The sequence below is a fragment of the Salmo salar genome, chromosome ssa01 (genome assembly GCF_905237065.1).
Source record: "Salmo salar chromosome ssa01, Ssal_v3.1, whole genome shotgun sequence".
NCBI classification, from domain to species: domain Eukaryota; kingdom Metazoa; phylum Chordata; class Actinopteri; order Salmoniformes; family Salmonidae; genus Salmo; species Salmo salar.
Genome location: NC_059442.1, coordinates 8,548,115 through 8,568,451, shown reverse-complemented (window position 1 = coordinate 8,568,451; position 20,337 = coordinate 8,548,115). Strand labels below are relative to the sequence as shown.

Sequence of the window (20,337 nt, the reverse complement as noted above, 5' to 3'; positions counted from 1 at the left end):
CTATATTGTATTTACTTCGCCACCATGGCCTTTTTTGCCTTTACCTCCCTTATCTCACCTCATTTGCTCACTTTGTATATAGACTTATTTTTCTACTATATTATTGACTGTATGTTTGTTTTACTCCATGTGTAACTGTGTTGTTGTATGTGTCAAACTGCTTGCTTTATCTTGGCCAGGTCGCAATTGTAAATGAGAACTTGTTCTCAACTTGCCTACCTGGTTAAATAAAAGGTGAAATAAAGAAAAAAAGGAAAAAAGATCTATGTGTGTGTTTGCTAGCTGTATTGGAATTACATGTACTAAATCATTCACGCCATGAATATCATACGGTGTGCAATTGACTCTGGCTGACAAATGGCTGAGCAGCGAGGGCATACAGGGGAGGGGGGCTTGGCGAGGTCATTGTCATAGCGACTGAAGGTCAGTACAGGAGACGGCGATAAAATCGATGACAATTGCTCCCCAAGTCACTAAGATTTATTTTTCTCTCTCGATGAGTCCATCCTCCTATACCCTCTGCTATATACCTGATGGTTCATTACTGTAGGCAATAGTAAGTCACTGTGCAGATGATGTGATCTATAAAACATCTCATCTTCCACACAACAGGGCATGAATAGATCCATCTAATTTGGAAATCAGTGCTATTTTCCATGTATCTAGTAGGAGGGTCAAACTAGGACAGGGCATCTGAGCCTCAGCCTCGTATTTCATAAACAGCTGACCTTGCAAGTTATATGACAGCGGTGCTGCCCATCTCCAGCTGTCTGATGTCATTACGGTGGTCTTCATTCAACCTTTGCCCTCTTATCTAATAATGCCCCTTGAGTGGCTGGGTTGCGTACAACATGGCAACCAGTATACTAGGCTACTATATAGGGGATGATAGAGCCTCTCTGGCCAAATGCAGTGCACTATATAGGGTGCCATTTTGGAGCGCTCTCCTCTCAGGTCTCTCTCTCTACTCTCAGGGCTCTCTCTCTCTCTCTCCTCTCAGGGCTCTCTCTCTCTCCTCTCAGGGCTCTCTCTCTCTCTCTCCTCTCAGGGCTCTCTCTCTCTCCTCTCAGGGCTCTCTCTCTCTCCTCTCAGGGCTCTCTCTCTCCTCTCAGGGCTCTCTCTCTCCCCGCAGGGCTCTCTCTCTACCGCAGGGCTCTCCCTCTCTTCTCTCAGGGCACTCCCTCTCTTCCCTCAGGGCTCTCCCTCTCTCCTCTCAGGACTCTCCCTCTCTTGTCTCAGGGCTCTCTCTCCCCACAGGGCTCTCTCTCTCCCCGCAGGGCTCTCTCTCTCCTCTCAGGGCTCTCTCTCTCCCTGCAGGGCTCTCTCTCTCCTCTCAGGGCTCTCTCTCTCCCCGCAGGGCTCTCCCTCTCTTCTCTCAGGGCACTCCCTCTCTTCCCACAGGGCTCTCCCTCTCTTCTCTCAGGGCTCTCTCTCTCCCTGCAGGGCTCTCTCTCTCCCCGCAGAGCTCTCTCTCTCTTCCCTCAGGGCACTCCCTCTCCCCGCAGGGCTCTCTCTCCCCCCGCAGGGCTCTCTCTCCCCCGCAGGGCTCTCTCTCTCCCTGCAGGGCTTTCTCTCCTCTTAGGGCTCTCTCTCCTCTCTGGGCTCTCCCTCTCTTCTCTCAGTGCTCTCCCTCTCTCCCCACAGGGCTTTCTCTCTCTCCTCTCAGTGCTCTCCCTCTCCCCCCGCAGGGCTCTCTCTCTCCCGCAGGGCCCTCTCTCCCCGCAGGGCTTTCTCTCTCTCCCCACAGGGCTTTCTCTCTCTCCTCTCAGGGCTCTCTCTCTCCTCTCAGGTCTCTCTCTCCCCACAGGGCACTCCCTCTCTCCTCTCAGGGCTCTCCCTCTCTCCTCTCAGGGCACTCCCTCTCTCCTCTGAGGGCTCTCCCTCTCTCCTCTCAGGGCTCTCTCTCTCTCTCCTCTCAGGGCACTCCCTCTCTCCTCTGAGGGCTCTCTCTCTCTCCTCTCAGGGCTCTCTCTCTTTCTCCTCTCAGGGCGCTCTCTCTCTCTTTCTCCTCTCAGGGCCCTCTCTCTCTCTCCTCTCAGGGCTCTCTCTCTTTCTCCTCTCAGGGCGCTCTCTCTCTCTCTCTCCTCTCAGGGCCCCCTCTCTCTCTCCCCGCAGGGCCCTCTCTCTCTCTCTCTCTCTCTCTCCCCGCAGGGCCCTCTCTCTCTCTCCTATCAGGGCTATTGTTTATATGTGTATTTGACAATATGTTGAGGTATTAATGGGAGTATAATGCTTGTATGGATGTCAACCCCAACACATGTTCATGTCATCATTACCAATCAACTGTATTCCAGTTAAAAGTGACATTAACAACCACCACCGATTTCTGTATGCTAGCTATGCTAACCAGCTTACAGTATACAGACAGGAGTTGGCATTTAGAAGTTACTTCTTCTAAACCTGAAAAGGAACAACTTCTACATGTTATGCAGCGAAAACAGCCAAACGTATCCAAATCGGACTTCAGTAACCACATTTTGTGTCTGTTACAATACATAAATCATGACGGATTTGACAAATATCCATTTTATTAGATCAGTTAAATAAAGGTTAAATAAAAATAATTACAAAAAATAAAAGATTTGTTGAATGTGTGCCAATCTGGTCAATGGAACGTCTGACCCCGGACCCCTTTTACTGCGTCTATTAGAACAATATTCAACATTCTAAACGTTGTCCCAACTCTCTAGACACATGGCTCTGACTCTATCTATAACCCACGTCCACTCTGTCATTGCTCATCCATATATTTATATGTATATATTCTTATTCCATTCCTTTACTTAGATTTGTGTGTATTAGGTAGTTGTTGTGGAATTGTTAGATTACTTGTTAGATATTGCTGCACTGTCGGAACTAGAAGCACAAGCATTTCACTACACTCGCAATAAACATCTGCTAACCATGTGTATGTGACCAGTGAAATTTGATTTGATTTGATGTCCCATATATATATATGATCTCATGTCTGGATCAATACCTGTTGAGAAACTGATCGCATTAACTCAATGTCCCTCCATTTAATAATAATGATGATAATATATATATTATATTTCTCTTCTGTTCACACTGAACTGTTTTATCTCACCTCTTCTTCTCCTCCTCTCTTCCTTCCCCTCTCTTCTTCCCTGTCTTTCTGACCCGGGGTGTGTAGAGTAAAGATGCTGGTATCAGGACTTTGGTTATGCTGGATGAGCAGGGAGGTAAGTCCCTATAGAGACACAATATTACACTCTAAAATTCTGTCCACTTTCCCAAATATCCCTGGTTTTCCAGAAATCCTGGTTGGAATTCCTGCTTAATATTCTCTCCTTATTCTGTGAATCTTCTAAATCGGGATTTTAGGAAAAACAGTGCAGTTCGGAAAGTATTCTGACCCCTTGACTTTTTCCACATTTTGTTATGTTACAGCCTTATTCTAAAATGGATTAAAAAACTAAAAATTCTCATCATTCTACACACAATACCGCTTAATGAGAAAACCAAAACAAGTTTAAAAAAAAAACAGATACCTTATTTACATAAGTATTCAGACCCTTTGCTATGAGACTTGAAATTGCGCTAAGGTGCATCCTGTTTCCATTGATCATCCTTGAGATGTTTCTACAACTTGTTTGGAGACCACCTGTGGTAAATTGAATTGATTAGACATGATTTGAAAAGGCGCACAATTGTCTATATAAGGTCCCACAGTTGACAGTGCATGTCAGAGCAAAAACCAAGCCATGATGTCGAAGGACTCCGAGACTGGATTGAAGGTCCCCAAGAACACAGTGTCAGGCAGGAGAAGCAGCTTGATAGTACTGGTTGGTTAGGCAGGAGAAGCAGCTTGATAGTACTGGTTGGTTAGCCAGCAGAAGCAGCTTGATAGTACTGGTTGGTTAGCCAGGAGAAGCAGCTTGATAGTACTGGTTGGTTAGGCAGGAGAAGCAGCTTGATAGTACTGGTTGGTTAGCCAGGAGAAGCAGCTTGATAGTACTGGTTGGTTAGCCAGCAGAAGCAGCTTGATAGTACTGGTTGGTTAGCCAGGAGAAGCAGCTTGATAGTACTGGTTGGTTAGCCAGGAGAAGCACCTTGATAGTACTGGTTGGTTAGCCAGGAGAAGCAGCTTGATAGTACTGGTTGGTTAGCCAGGAGTAGCAGCTTGATGGTACTGGTTAGTTAGCCAGGAGAAGCAGCTTGATAGTACTGGTTGGTTAGCCAGGAGAAGCAGCTTGATAGTACTGGTTGGTTAGCCAGGAGATGCAGCTTGATTATACAGGTTGGTTAGCCAGGAGAAGCAGCCTAACCAGAAACAGACCTCAGTAGCTGCCATTCAGAATATGCAGCAAACTTAGAAGTTCAACTTGATAGACCTCCTCAGTTGAATGGACATCAGTTCTTCATTAGACCTCCTCAGTTGAATGGACATCACATGGTGTCATGGTAGTGAGAAAGACAGTCCCGGAGAAGCATCAGACCACTGAATGTCAGTGAGGTATAGAATAATGTCAGTGAGGTATAGAATAATGTCAGTGATCTATAGAATAATGTCAGTGAGGTATAGAATAATGTCAGTGAGGTATAGAATAATGTCAGTGAGGTATAGAATAATGTCAGTGAGCTATAGAATAATGTCAGTGAGGTATAGAATAATGTGAGTGAGGTATAGAATAATGTCAGTGAGGTATAGAATAATGTCAGTGAGATGTAGAAATAGACTCCTGAATAATGTCAGTGAGGTATAGAATAATGTGAGTGAGGTACAGAATAATGGCAGTGAGGTATAGAATAATGTCAGTGAGGTATAGAATAATGTCAGTGAGGTATAGAATAATGTCAGTGAGCTATAGAATAATGTAATTGAGGTATAGAATAATGTCAGTGAGCTGTAGAATGATGTCAGTGAGCAATATAATAATGTCAGTGATCTATAGAATAATGTCAGTGAGCTATAGAATAATGTCAGTGAGGTATAGAATAATGTCAGTGAGGTATAGAATAATGTCAGTGAGGTGTAGAAATAGACCCCTGAATAATGTCACTGAGGTATAGAATAATGTCAGTGAGATATAGAATAATGTCAGTGAGCTATAGAATAATGTCAGTGAGCAATAGAATAATGTCAGTGAGGTATAGAATAATGTCAGTGAGGTATAGAATAATGTCAGTGAGCTATAGAATGTCAGTGAGGTATAGAATAATGTCAGTGAGCAATAGAATAATGTCAGGTAGCTATAGAAAAATGTCAGTGAGGTATAGTAAAATGTCAGTGAGGTATAGTAAAATGTCAGTGAGGTATAGAATAATGTCAGTGAGGTGTAGAATAATGTTTATGTGCTATACAATAATGTCAGTGAGGTATAGAATGTCAGTGAGGTATAGAATGTCAGTGAGGTATAGAATAATGTCAGTGAACTATAGAATAATGTCAGTGAGGTATAGAATAATGTCAGTGAGGTATAGAATAATGTAGGTGAGCTATAGAATAATGTCAGTGAGGTATAGAATAATGTCAGTGAGGTATAGAATAATGTCAGTGAGGTATAGAATAATGTCAGTGAGCAATATAATAATGTCAGTGATCTATAGAATAATGTCAGTGAGGTATAGAATAATGTCAGTGAGCAATATAATAATGTCAGTGATCTATAGAATAATGTCAGTGAGGTATAGAATAATGTCAGTGAGCTATAGAATAATGTCAGTGAGCTATAGAATAATGTCAGTGAGGTATAGAATAATGTAGGTGAGCTATAGAATAATGTCAGTGAGGTATAGAATAATGTCAGTGATCTATAGAATAATGTCAGTGAGGTATAGAATAATGTCAGTGAGGTGTAGAATAATGTCAGTGATCTATAGAATAATGTCAGTGAGGTATAGAATAATGTCAGTGAGGTGTAGAATAATGTCAGTGAGGTATAGAATAATGTAATTGAGGTATAGAATAATGTCAGTGAGCTATATAATAATGTCAGTGAGCTATAGAATAATGTCAGTGAGCTATAGAATAATGTCAGTGAGGTATAGAATAATGTCAGTGAGCTATAGAATAATGTCCGTGAGCTATAGAATAATGTCAGTGAGCAATACAATAATGTCAGTGAGCTATAGAATAATGTCAGTGAGCAATATAATAATGTCAGTGATCTATAGAATAATGTCAGTGAGGTATAGAATAATGTCAGTGAGCTATAGAATAATGTCAGTGAGCAATAGAATAATGTCAGTGATCTATAGAATAATGTCAGTGAGGTATAGAATAATGTCAGTGAAGTATATAATAATGTCAGTGAGGTATAGAATAATGTCAGTGATCTGTAGAATAATGTCAGTGAGCAATAGAATAATGTCAGTGAGGTATAGAATAATGTCAGTGATCTATAGAATAATGTCAGTGAGCTGTAAAATAATGTCAGTGACCAATAGAATGATGTCAGTGATCTATAGAATAATGTAATTGAGGTATAGAATAATGTCAGTGAGCTGTAGAATAATGTCAGTGAGCTATAGAATAATGTCAGTGAGGTATAGAATAATTTCAGTGAGCAATAGAATAATGTCAGTGATCTATAGAATAATGTAATTGAGGTATAGAATAATGTCAGTGATCTATAGAATAATGTCAGTGAGCTATAGAATAATGTCAGTGAGGTATAGAATAATGTCAGTGAGCAATAGAATCATTTCAGTGAGCAATAGAATAATGTCAGTGAGCGATAGAATAATGTCAGTGAGCTATAGAATAATGTCAGTTAGGTATAGAATAATGTCAGTGATCTATAGAATAATGTCAGTGAGGTATAGAATAATGTCAGTGATCTATAGAATAATGTCAGTGAGGTATAGAATAATGTCAGTGATTTATAGAATAATGTCAGTGAGCAATAGAATAATGTCAGTGAGCTATAGAATAATGTCAGTGAGGTATAGAATAATGTCAGTGATCTATAGAATAATGTCAGTGAGCAATAGAATAATGTCAGTGAAGTATAGAATAATGTCAGTGAGGTGTAGAATAATGTCAGTGAGCTATAGAATAATGTCAGTGAGGTATAGAATAATGTCCGTGAGGTATAGAATAATGTCAGTGAGGTATAGAATAATGTCAGTGATCTATAGAATAATGTCAGTGATCTATAGAATAATGTCAGTGAGGTATAGAATAATGTCAGTGATCTATAGAATAATGTCAGTGATCTATAGAATTATGTCAGTGAGGTATAGAATAATGTCAGTGATCTAGAGAATAATGTCAGTGATCTATAGAATAATGTCAGTGAGGTATAGAATAATGTCAGTGATCTATAGAATAATGTCAGTGATCTATAGAATTATGTCAGTGAGGTGTAGAAATAAGCAGATATAAAGCATTCACATCCACTCCTGCATTCAATTGGACTCAACGGAAATTTCAACAGAAATGTATTATGCCTCTTTCATGTAGATCAAGCGATCATATCCGCTCTATCGGTGGCATTTCTATCCGCAAGATTCAGTGCTTTGCTTCCTCCCAAGTTCCATCACGGCAGAGGTTTCATTTGTGGTTCAGCTCTATAGGATGGTCTTCCTGTCCCCCCCCCCTTCCCCCCCGGCTCTGTTCCACACGTGACGAAGGGACCTATTAGGCCTGTCAGAGGAACATAGAGCCTTTCCCTCTGGCTTCCTGAGTAATGATGCTGACTTCCTGCTCGCTGCAACCGCCACCACCGCCACAGAGCAATCAATTCCCAGATTCAAATGACCCCTGCCCCTCCCTCCACCACAATGCACCACAGCCCCATCCACCAGGACCTCGAAGGAAGGACCAGAGGAACGTCCATTTGCACGGGTCGGCTGAGATTACAGTGAATGTGGCTAACGCTTGGTGTGGTCACGGGTCGGCTGATATTACAGTGAATTTAACTAACAACATGGTGTGGTCTCCAATCTCGCCAACATGACAAGGAGCTTCGCTGTGGCTTCGTCAGAACGCTGGCGAGACATGAGGATGTTGTCTTTCTCGGCTTCTTGGTTCAGCCAATCAAAATAATACTGAGATTATTGACCATCCAAAAAAACGCTCTACAAGTTTTGTCTACTTGAACATCAGTCCACCAAAACCCTCCTCCACCACAACAGGCACATACTCACTAACACACACATGCACACGCACACACCCCAACACACACACCAACACACACACAGCTACTGGGGGGTGATCAGTCATGTATGTGTCTTGTGGTAATGCATGAGAGTGTTAGTCTCTGTGTAATTAAATGCCTGATTAGCTGAAGCAGGGAGACAAAATGGCTGCTCACTTACTCACATACTGATGTCTCCTCTTCGATTCCCTGGCTTTACATTGTCATTTAACAAGAATATATGCGCAAACAGTAGTTACATGATATCTGATCTTATACACGCACATTCATTCAGTCTCCTCTGGTTGTAAAATGTTGGAGAGTCTAGAACCAGAGAGTCTAGAACCAGGTATCAGTGTTGGAGATATTCCACCTCCAGAGAGTCTAGAACCAGGAATCAGTGTTGGAGATATTCCACCTCCAGAGAGTCTAGAACCAGGAATCAGTGTTGGAGATATTCCACCTCCAGAGAGTCTAGAACCAGGAATCAGTGTTGGAGATATTCCACCTCCAGAGAGTCTAGAACCAGGAATCAGTGTTGGAGATATTTCCCCTCCAGAGAGTCTAGAACCAGGAATCAGTATTGGAGATATTCCACCTCCAGAGAGTCTAGAACCAGGAATCAGTGTTGGAGATATTCCACCTCCAGAGAGTCTAGAACCAGGAATCATTATTGGAGATATTCCACCTCCAGAGAGTCTAGAACCAGGAATCAGTGTTGGAGATATTCCACCTCCAGAGAGTCTAGAACCAGGAATCAGTGTTGGAGATATTCCACCTCCAGAGTCTAGAACCAGAGAGTCTAGAACCAGGTATCAGTGTTGGAGATATTCCACCTCCAGAGAGTCTAGAACCAGGAATCAGTGTTGGAGATATTCCACCTCCAGAGAGTCTAGAACCAGGAATCAGTGTTGGAGATATTCCACCTCCAGAGAGTCTAGAACCAGGAATCAGTATTGGAGATATTCCACCTCCAGAGAGTCTAGAACCAGGAATCAGTGTTGGAGATATTCCACCTCCAGAGAGTCTAGAACCAGGAATCAGTATTGGAGAATTCCACCTCCAGAGAGTCTAGAACCAGGAATCAGTGTTAGAGATATTCCACCTCCAGAGAGTCTAGAACCAGGAATCAGTGTTAGAGATATTCCACCTCCAGAGAGTCTAGAACCAGAGAGTCTAGAACCAGGTATCAGTGTGGAGATATTCCACCTCCAGAGAGTCTAGAACCAGGAATCAATGTTGGAGATATTCCACCTCCAGAGAGTCTAGAACCAGGAATCAGTATTGGAGATATTCCACCTCCAGAGAGTCTAGAACCAGGAATCAGTGTTGGAGATATTCCACCTCCAGAGAGTCTAGAACCAGGAATCGGAGTTGGAGATATTCCACCTCCAGAGAGTCTAGAACCAGGAATCAGTATTGGAGATATTCCACCTCCAGAGAGTCTAGAACCAGGAATCAGTGTTGGAGATATTCCAACTCCAGAGAGTCTAGAACCAGGAATCAGTATTGGAGATATTCCACCTCCAGAGAGTCTAGAACCAGGAATCAGTGTTGGAGATATTCCACCTCCAGAGAGTCTAGAACCAGGAATCAGTGTTGGAGATATTCCACCTCCAGAGAGTCTAGAACCAGAGAGTCTAGAACCAGGTATCAATGTTGGAGATATTCCACCTCCAGAGAGTCTAGAACCAGGTATCAGTGTTGAAGATATTCCACCTCCAGAGAGTCTAGAACCAGGAATCAGTGTTAGAGATATTCCACCTCCAGAGAGTCTAGAACCAGAGAGTCTAGAACCAGGTATCAGTGTGGAGATATTCCACCTCCAGAGAGTCTAGAACCAGGAATCAATGTTGGAGATATTCCACCTCCAGAGAGTCTAGAACCAGGAATCAGTATTGGAGATATTCCACCTCCAGAGAGTCTAGAACCAGGAATCAGTGTTGGAGATATTCCACCTCCAGAGAGTCTAGAACCAGGAATCGGAGTTGGAGATATTCCACCTCCAGAGAGTCTAGAACCAGGAATCAGTATTGGAGATATTCCACCTCCAGAGAGTCTAGAACCAGGAATCAGTGTTGGAGATATTCCAACTCCAGAGAGTCTAGAACCAGGAATCAGTATTGGAGATATTCCACCTCCAGAGAGTCTAGAACCAGGAATCAGTGTTGGAGATATTCCACCTCCAGAGAGTCTAGAACCAGGAATCAGTGTTGGAGATATTCCACCTCCAGAGAGTCTAGAACCAGGTATCAATGTTGGAGATATTCCACCTCCAGAGAGTCTAGAACCAGGTATCAGTGTTGAAGATATTCCACCTCCAGAGAGTCTAGAACCAGGTATCAGTGTTGAAGATATTCCACCTCCAGAGAGTCTAGAACCAGGTGTCAGTGTTGGAGAGATTCCACCTCCAGAGAGTCTAGAACCAGGTGTCAGTGTTGGAGAGATTCCACCTCCAGAGAGTCTAGAACCAGGTGTCAGTGTTGGAGAGATTCCACCTCCAGAGAGTCTAGAACCAGGTGTCAGTGTTGGAGATATTCCACCTCCAGAGAGTCTAGAACCAGGTATCAGTGTTGAAGATATTCCACCTCCAGAGAGTCTAGAACCAGGTGTCAGTGTTGGAGAGATTCCACCTCCAGAGAGTCTAGAACCAGGTGTCAGTGTTGGAGAGATTCCACCTCCAGAGAGTCTAGAACCAGGTGTCAGTGTTGGAGAGATTCCACCTCCAGAGAGTCTAGAACCAGGTGTCAGTGTTGGAGAGATTCCACCTTCAGAGAGTCTAGAACCAGGTGTCAGAGCTCCTTGGAAACAGCAGTCGTGGAGTGACTTCAGAAGTGATCTGATTGGCTACATTACTGTTAATCCAAGTGTTCCCATTGGTCAGTCAAGGGCAGTCTTCCACGCTCTGATTGTGTAGAGAAGTGTGTAATTGCAGACCGCAATTAGGGGTGCTTTCTGATGTCACGTTACACCCATTGGTGCTCTCCATTGGTCCATGACAGTTTCTTTCACATCGGGGACAACAGTTGCTGACAAATGTAGCATTGTAGCTAAGCCTAACCCTAACCCTTTTCCTAACCTTAACCTCAGTCTCCTAACCTGCCACGTTCATTATCCTAACCTGCTATGTGAACAAATCCTCTGTGTCGAGCAACCCTCAGTCTCATAACACTGGAACTGACCAATGGCAGGTATCAATGGGCATTTCCTGATATCTGGGAACACCCACATAAAGAAACGCCCTGAATTCTGGTCTGCAATTACACCATATTCAGTGTGTAAAAGGCATGCTGTAAGCAGAGACAGAGTCACCCAACTGAGCTATGATGATAAGATTTCTCTCTTGCTCTCTCTCTCTGTCACGTTCCACCTCTTCTCCAATCCCTCGTGTTCCCTGGGATTACCTGGGGAGGCTAATTATCTGTGGGGGTAGTGTTGTCAGGGGCAACAGAGAGGTCAGTGAGGATAACAACACTGTACAGTGGCTAGCCGTGACCAGAGACGAGTGTATATGTCTACAAATATAGTGAGTTGTTTCGCCACAACCCAGGGATTTTACAAATGTTTACACATCAACAAGCAAGCCACCACGGCCATGAATTCCCTTACCCTTACCTATGCTCCAGACCACTCCCTTCTCCCTGGACCCACTCCAGGTAGAGAATGACCGTAACTACAGGTCTAGGATCAGAGTATTCGCAATACTAACCCAACTCACCATTTAGGGAATGAACCAATATCTGACCCTGTTTCAGTGGTTTAGGGCAACCTCTTGGGATGAATGGACTGTCATCACTGTTTCTACCCAACTTACATTCAAACATTCTGCTTGCATGTTACTAAATGTCCCATAATGCTTTTCACCTTATCCACTGCTTCACAACACTTGTTTACTTCATCTACAGTCCTCCTTCACTCTCATCGTGTTTCTCTCTGTCTATCACCTCTCTCTCTCTCTCTCTCTCCCTCTCTCTCTCTATCACCACTGGCTGGTTTCCAATACAAAAGTATGTTTAAATAAGAACAGGTATTTTCAACATAGTGTGCTCCCTTCCCTAGGCCCTAGCAGAAGGTGTGCCCAATAAGGGAGGTTATTTTGTATTGGGATCCAGCCTTTATGTGTTCTTCATTGTATATCTGTCACAATTTCTCTCTCTCACTGCACTGGCTGTGAGTGTGTCACTGTGGCTCCATAAGGCATTGCATTATGGTTGTGTTTGATAGGCTGTAACTTAGACCTCAATCATCACAAGAGCCAATCCGATTCCTTTCACTGCTCTCATTTCCTTTGTCGTTACCAGAACAACTGGATTTGTTTGAAGATGGCATGAACAAGGTTCATCAAGACTTGAAGGAGGCCGAGAAATATATAGATATTTTTAAATTGAACCTTTATTTAACCAGGCAAGTCAGTTAAAAACAAATTATTATTTACAATGGCAGCCTAAGAACAGTGGGTTAACTGCCTTGTTCAGTGGCAGAATGACAGATTTTTACCTTGTCAACTCAGGGATTCAATCCAGCAACCTTTCGGTTACTGGCCCAACGCTCTAACCACTAGGCTACCTGACTAGGCAATGCTTTGGCCAATTATGTCCATAGGTAGGTACCGTGGTGACAAGTCCTGGAATCTAGCCTGTGTTGGGTTGGTAGTGCTGTCCAATGTCTCTTGTCTCTTTTGTCACAGTCTCTTTTTGTCTCTTCTCCTTTGTTCTCCCTCTCTCTCCTACTCCCCCGTTCTCTGTCACGTGCCCTCGTTCTCTGTGGGGATAAATGACTTGTGTTGACAATCAGAGCAACTGGAGCGGATCGAGGAGGGGATGGACCAGATCAATAAGGACATGAAGGATGCAGAAAAGAATTTGAACAATCTAGGGTCTCTCTGTGGTCTTTGTTCGTGTCCCTGTAACAAGTAGGTGCAGCCTGCCTACCTACCTGCCTGCCTGCCGCCTGTCTGCTTGTCTACCTGTCTGTTTGTCTGCCTGCCTGTCCACTTGCCTGCTTTAATGCCTAAAGTAGAGTGCATGGTGACCAGTACAACACTATGGCCTGTCAACTTCACACCTTACCCAAGGCCTTCTATGCTGTTTCCTCTTGCACTTAGAGAGAGAGAGATGCATGCTGGGCTAATCCACTGTACCTTCTCCTTCAAATGATCACAGTCATACATGGCATACTTGTATCAGCATGTTACATAATGCTACAACATGACAACATGAGGCAGTAGGCCTACAGTACGATTTAGCGTGACCTGATTACTGCTGTTGTTTGTACATATGCACAAACATACTGCTTATGCATGGCAGACACACACACACACACACACACACACACACACACACACACACACACACACACACACACACACACACACACACACACACACACACAACCTGAGTTTTTCTTTCAGCAGGTATCCAGGTCACAGTGTATTCAGTAGTTTACTGATTACTGGAAAAAGTGAACACAATTGCACAGTTCTCTTGTGATGAAAAAAAATGTGTTGATATTCGGTGAACAAAACACTTAAGTTAAATCTGTATTAACTGATTACATTTTTATTTAAAGTTTACAAAAGGTGGTCTAAGATATGCAAGTCAGGTACAAAGGCAAAAAGAAATTCAGAAGTTGTGTAGATGTATTTGAGCATTTTATCATTGCTGTTCTGCTGTAGATACAGAAAGAAAACACGGTTTATATAGGTTTTATATAGGGTTTATATAGGGTTTTATATAGGTTTTATAAAGATTTTATATAGGGTTTATATAGGGTTTTATATAGGGTTTTATATAGGGTTTATATAGGGTTTTATAAAGATTTTATATAGGTTTTGTATAGGGTTTATATAGGTTTATATAGGGTTTATATAGGTTTTATATAGGGTTTATATAGGGTTTTATATAGGTTTTATATAGGGTTTATATAGGGTTTATATAGGGTTTTATAAAGATTTTATATAGGGTTTATATAGGTTTTATATAGGGTTTATATAGGTTTTATATAGGTTTATATAGGGTTTATATAGGGTTTTATATAGGGTTTATATAGGGTTTTATATAGGGTTTATATAGGGTTTTATATAGGGTTTATATAGGTTTTATATAGGGTTTATATAGGGTTTTATATAGGGTTTATATAGGGTTTATATAGGGTTTTATATAGATTTTATATAGGGTTTATATAGGGTTTATAAAGATTTTATATAGGGTTTATATAGGGTTTTATATAGGGTTTATATAGGTTTTATATAGGGTTTATATAGGGTTTTATATAGGGTTTATATAGGGTTTATAAAGATTTTATATAGGGTTTATATAGGGTTTATATAGGGTTTTATATAGGGTTTTATATAGGGTTTTATAAAGATTTTATATAGGGTTTTATATAGGGTTTATAAAGATTTTATATAGGGTTTATATAGATTTTATATAGGGTTTATATAGATTTTATATAGGTTTTTTATAGGGTTTTATGAAGGGGTTATATAGATTTTATATAGGGTTTATATAGGGTTTATAAAGATTTTATATAGGGTTTATATAGATTTTATATAGGTTTTTTATAGGGTTTTATGAAGGGGTTATATAGATTTTATATAGGTTTTATATAGGTTTTAAATAGGGTTTCGAAGGACACAAGCAGGTGTTTGTAATCATGGCTGGCTGCTTCATGATTTCGTTAATCGGTTTACAAACATCAATAGTACATATAAAAAAAGCATGAATGGATAACATACGATCATAGATTCAATTAGGCTACAACATATAGGCCTACAAACACAATATCAGTTACAATGGATAGCAAAAACACAATAATCACAGGAAATGGCTTCAGATCTAATTCCACAATGAGTCCGAAGGGAGCGAGAGTCTTTAAACTAGATATGTTTCAACACAGATCCCAAAATTGCTTGTACATGTTTTGAGGAAAAACTGTAATCAAACTAACAGTCAAAATGTCTGTTTTGAGATTTGTGCACCTAACTTGAACTTTACATTTAAAGATTTCCTCCTGTCTCACTGTCTGTCTATGCTGAGTATACCAAACATTAAGAACACCTTTCTAATATCGAGTTGCACCCCCTTTTGTCCTCAGAACAGCCTCAATACGTCGGGGGTATGGACTCTACAAGGTGTCGAAAGCGTTCCACAGGGATGCTGGCCCGTGTTGACTCCAATGCTTCCCACAGTTGTGTCAAGTTGGCTGGATGTCCTTTGGGTGGTGGACCATTCTTGAAACACACAGGAAACTGTTGAGCATGGAAAAACCCAGCAGCGTTGCAGTTCTTGACACACTCAAACCGGTGCGACAGGCACCTACTACCATATCCCGTTCAAAAGCACTTAAATCCTTTGTCTTGCCCATTCACCCTCTGAATGGCACACATACACAATCCACGTCTCAATTGTCTCAAGGCTTAAAAATCCTTCTTTAACCTGTCTCCTCCCCTTCATCTACACTGATTGAAGTAGATATAATAAGTGACATCAATAAGGGATCATAGCTTTCACCTGGATTCACCTGGTCAGTCTATATCATGGAAAGAGCAGGTGTTCTTAATGTTTTTTTTGCACTCAGTATAATTGTGTCCTTACTCATTACTGCGTGTCTGTCCTCCTGTCTCCCTGTCTGTCCATTGGCATCTCTGTCTGTCTTGTCTGTCTGTCTGTCTGTCTGTCTGTCTGTCTGTGTTGTCTCCTTTATGTCCTGTTAGTGTGTGTTTGTGTCTGTCTCTTCTATCTGCACGTCTATAAAGGACCCCTTTCTATCAACCACATAGACAAGACAGTAAATACAACTGAACTGATCAGTACTTGGTTCAATTATTGATTAATAGATCTAACATATACTGTATAACATATATATGAACCTTAGATAGATAGATATCTACCATTGGCATGCTGTGTTGGTGTGCTGCCTTGCTGTCACTGCACATTACTTGTGTCGTATAATGGATCTATTACATCAAACGAAAGTTTCCACACACACACACTGAGTGGTATGTGTCCCTGCAGGATAAAGGGGGGAGGCCAGGCGTGGGGGGCCAACCAGGATGGAGTGGTGAACAGTCAGCCAGGGGCCCGTGTGGTGGACGAACGTGAACAGATGGCCATCAGTGGGGGGTTCATCCGCAGGTGAGGAGTTGGTGTGTTTGTGGGTGCACGTGTGCATATGGACTCCTTCTCTCTGCCACGCCGAAATCTACCGACAGTTTTATGGACTATCTAATGTGCGTTTCCAGGGTAACAGATGACGCCCGGGAGAATGAGATGGATGAGAACCTGGAGCAGGTGGGCGGGATCATCGGTAACCTGCGTCACATGGCCCTGGACATGGGCAACGAGATCGACACCCAGAACCGGCAGATCGACAGGATCATGGACAAGGTGCTGTCCCCGATCATAACGATAACAATCAATACATTTTCAGTGTCAAAGATGGTCAGCCATGCGCTGAGTTGACAGTCTACTTGCACTTAGTCTTGATCTTGATTGATATTGCTTATATAATTTCACATCATCCCAACTCTCTCTCTGTCTCTCTCCTCAGGCTGATTCCAACAAGACCAGGATTGACGAAGCCAACCAGCGTGCCACAAAGATGTTGGGCTAAGCTGCAGTGACAACATGCTTTCAACACCCCCCCCCCCCACAAACATGCTTTTATCATGGTACTTTCTCAGACCCCCCCTCCTTCTCTTCTTCCTGTTGTAAAATGTTGTTCTGTCGTCGTCTATCTTTGTCTTTTATTAAAATGATAGTCCTGGTTAATCATCTCATCTTCTACCCCCCATTCTGTCTCTGTTCCTAAAGTTGTTCCTCTGTCTCTATTCCTAAAGTTGTTCCTCTAATCCCCATTCTGTCTGTTCCTAAAGTTGTTCCTCTACTCCCCATTCTGTCTGTTCCTAAAGTTGTTCCTCTACCCCCCATTAAGTCTCTCTTCCTAGTTGTTCCTCTACTCCCCATTCTCTGTTCCTAAAGTTGTTCCTCTACCCCCCATTATGTCTCTCTTCCTAGTTGTTCCTCTACCCTATTCTCTGTTCCTAAAGTTGTTCCTCTACTCCCCATTCTGTCTGTTCCTAAAGTTGTTCCTCTACCCCCCATTATGTCTCTCTTCCTAGTTGTTCCTCTACCCCCCATTATGTCTCTCTTCCTAGTTGTTCCTCTACTCCCCATTCTGTCTGTTCCTAAAGTTGTTCCTCTACCCCCAATTATGTCTCTCTTCCTAGTTGTTCCTCTACCCCCCATTATGTCTCTCTTCCTAGTTGTTCCTCTACCCTATTCTCTGTTCCTAAAGTTGTTCCTCTACCCCCCATTCTGTCTGTTCCTAAAGTTGTTCCTCTACCCCCATTCTCTGTTCCTAAAGTTGTTCCTCTACCCCCCATTATGTCTCTCTTCCTAGTTGTTCCTCTACCCTATTCTCTGTTCCTAAAGTTGTTCCTCTACCCCCCATTCTCTGTTCCTAAAGTTGTTCCTCTACCCCCCATTATGTCTCTCTTCCTAGTTGTTCCTCTACTTCCCATTCTGTCTCTCTTCCTAGTTGTTCCTCTACCCCCCATTCTGTCTCTCCTCCTAAAGTATATAGTGCTTCTTTGATGGCTTTAACTCACCTGTGCAGTTCTCTGTTTCCGTCTTGCTCATCTTCTTTTATATAAACTGTATTTACATCATTACTCAGATACCACGACTACTATTGCTTTACATGAGCAGGACAATGCTCCACTACATTCTGTTTCTTCCATGTGTCAGTGGTGTGACAGTGTTGTCCATGTGAGACACTGGTGCTCTGTAGTTAATGTTGTTGTTTTGATGCTAAACGAAAGTAAAACAAACATACAAGTCAGAACTCCCTTATCCTAAAACATTGTCATCTTCCTCCCAGACACTCCCATTTGGACAATGTGCAACTGCGCTGGTAACATAACCAGTGACGCACCTCCTTTTTCAGCCAGGCTCACGCCTTCAATGCAACGTTACTTTGCATTATCATTGACCAAGATGAGCAGCAGTACACCAATGGTAATATCTAAAGTCAATACACACAGTCAGTGTACCTGAGCACACATGTTCCATGTGGGGAATTGAACCCACAAACCTAGGGTTTAGCAGCACCATGCTCAAACCAACTATACCATATCAACTCGTTGTCAGGGGCAGAGTATCTAAACCCTCCCCCTCTCAGACAGACCTGGAGATGGGCGGAGGTAGGAGAACAACAACGAGCAGAATGCTTTGATTACTTAACACAGGTGGGTTCCAATAGAGTAGCAGCTATTCATGGTTGGCTCATCAACCTCTGGTTATGTCCGGCTCAACCGCTCTGCGGTCTTACTCCCTTTGATGTACTGTAGCCCTGTGTGTGTCCCACAGCAGATAGAACAACGTCATCTTCTAGAGAAAGTAACATGGCCCACCACAGCATGCCCAGCAGTGTGTAGGACACTCCCAGCTGAGAGGAGACCCTGCTTCCTGACACTCTGCAATAGTGCCACTCTTTTGTTCACACATTTCCAGACTTTGATCATCATTGTAAAATAATGTGAAAAAAATGCCAATAAAAAAACATGACTGTAGAACAAAAAAAACATGATTTATTGAAAATGTAGATGGACTGTGTGGGTGTTGTATACATACTGCAAAACTAGACTGGAGAAACTAAAAGGACTGACATTACACACAGGCTACACTCCACAGAATGGAAGGAGAGGACTGACAGGCTACACTCCACAGAATGGAAGGAGAGGACTGACAGGCTACACTCCACAGAATGGAAGGAGAGGACTGACAGGCTACACTCCACAGAATGGAAGGAGAGGACTGACATTACACTCCACAGAAAGGAAGGAGAGGACTGACATTACACTCCACAGAAAGGAAGGAGAGGACTGACATTACACTCCACAGAAAGGAAGGAGAGGACTGACATTACACTCCACAGAAAGGAAGGAGAGGACTGACATTACCCTCCACAGAAAGGAAGGAGAGGACTGACATTACATTCCACAGAAAGGAAGGAGAGGACTGACAGGCTACACTCCACAGAAAGGAAGGAGAGGACTGACATTACACTCCACAGAAAGGAAGGAGAGGACTGACAGGCTACACTCCACAGAAAGGAAGGAGAGGACTGACATTACACTCCACAGAAAGGAAGTAGAGGACTGACATTACCCTCCACAGAAAGGAAGTAGAGGACTGACATTACACTGCACAGAATGGAAGGAGGACTGACAGGCTACACTCCACAGAAAGGAAGGAGAGGACTGACATTACCCTCCACAGAAAGGAAGGAGAGGACTAACAGGCTACACTCCACAGAAAGGAAGGAGAGGACTAACAGGCTACATTCCACAGAAAGGAAGGAGAGGACTGACATTACACTCCACAGAAAGGAAGGAGAGGACTGACATTACACTCCACAGAAAGGAAGGAGAGGACTGACATTACACTGCACAGAAAGGAAGGAGAGGACTGACAGGCTACACTCCACAGAAAGGAAGGAGAGGACTGACAGGCTACACTCCACAGAAAGGAAGGAGAGGACTGACAGGCTACACTCCACAGAAAGGAAGGAGAGGACTGACATTACACTCCACAGAAAGGAAGGAGAGGACTGACATTACACTCCACAGAAAGGAAGGAGAGGACTGACATTACACTGCACAGAATGGAAGGAGGACTGACAGGCTACACTCCACAGAAAGGAAGGAGAGGACTGACAGGCTACACTCCACAGAAAGGAAGGAGAGGACTGACAGGCTACACTCCACAGAAAGGAAGGAGAGGACTGACAGGCTACACTCCACAGAAAGGAAGGAGGACTGACAGACTACACTCCACAGAAAGGAAGTAGAGGACTGACAGGCTACACTCCACAGAAAGGAAGGAGAGGACTGACATTACACTCCACAGAAAGGAAGGAGAGGACTGACATTACCCTCCACAGAAAGGAAGGAGAGGACTGACATTACCCTCCACAGAAAGGAAGGAGAGGACTGACATTACATTCCACAGAAAGGAAGGAGAGGACTGACATTACCCTCCACAGAAAGGAAGGAGAGGACTAACAGGCTACACTCCACAGAAAGGAAGGAGAGGACTAACAGGCTACATTCCACAGAAAGGAAGGAGAGGACTGACATTACACTCCACAGAAAGGAAGGAGAGGACTGACATTACACTCCACAGAAAGGAAGGAGAGGACTGACATTACACTGCACAGAAAGGAAGGA

At 42.9% G+C, this 20,337-nt stretch overlaps 1 protein-coding gene across 1 annotated transcript in view; it reads left to right on the top strand.

Moving 5' to 3' along the window:
- Nucleotides 1-17,786, top strand: part of LOC106607199 (synaptosomal-associated protein 25-B) — a 71,352-nt gene extending 53,566 nt beyond the window's left edge. The window contains exons 4-8 of the mRNA XM_045712837.1: nucleotides 3,155-3,203; nucleotides 12,900-13,017; nucleotides 16,121-16,240; nucleotides 16,348-16,492; nucleotides 16,656-17,786. Coding sequence (XP_045568793.1) covers nucleotides 3,155-3,203; nucleotides 12,900-13,017; nucleotides 16,121-16,240; nucleotides 16,348-16,492; nucleotides 16,656-16,718 — 495 coding nt within the window. The 3' untranslated portion in view covers nucleotides 16,719-17,786. The remainder of the gene's footprint in view (nucleotides 1-3,154; nucleotides 3,204-12,899; nucleotides 13,018-16,120; nucleotides 16,241-16,347; nucleotides 16,493-16,655) is intronic.
- Nucleotides 17,787-20,337: the final 2,551 nt, after the last annotated feature.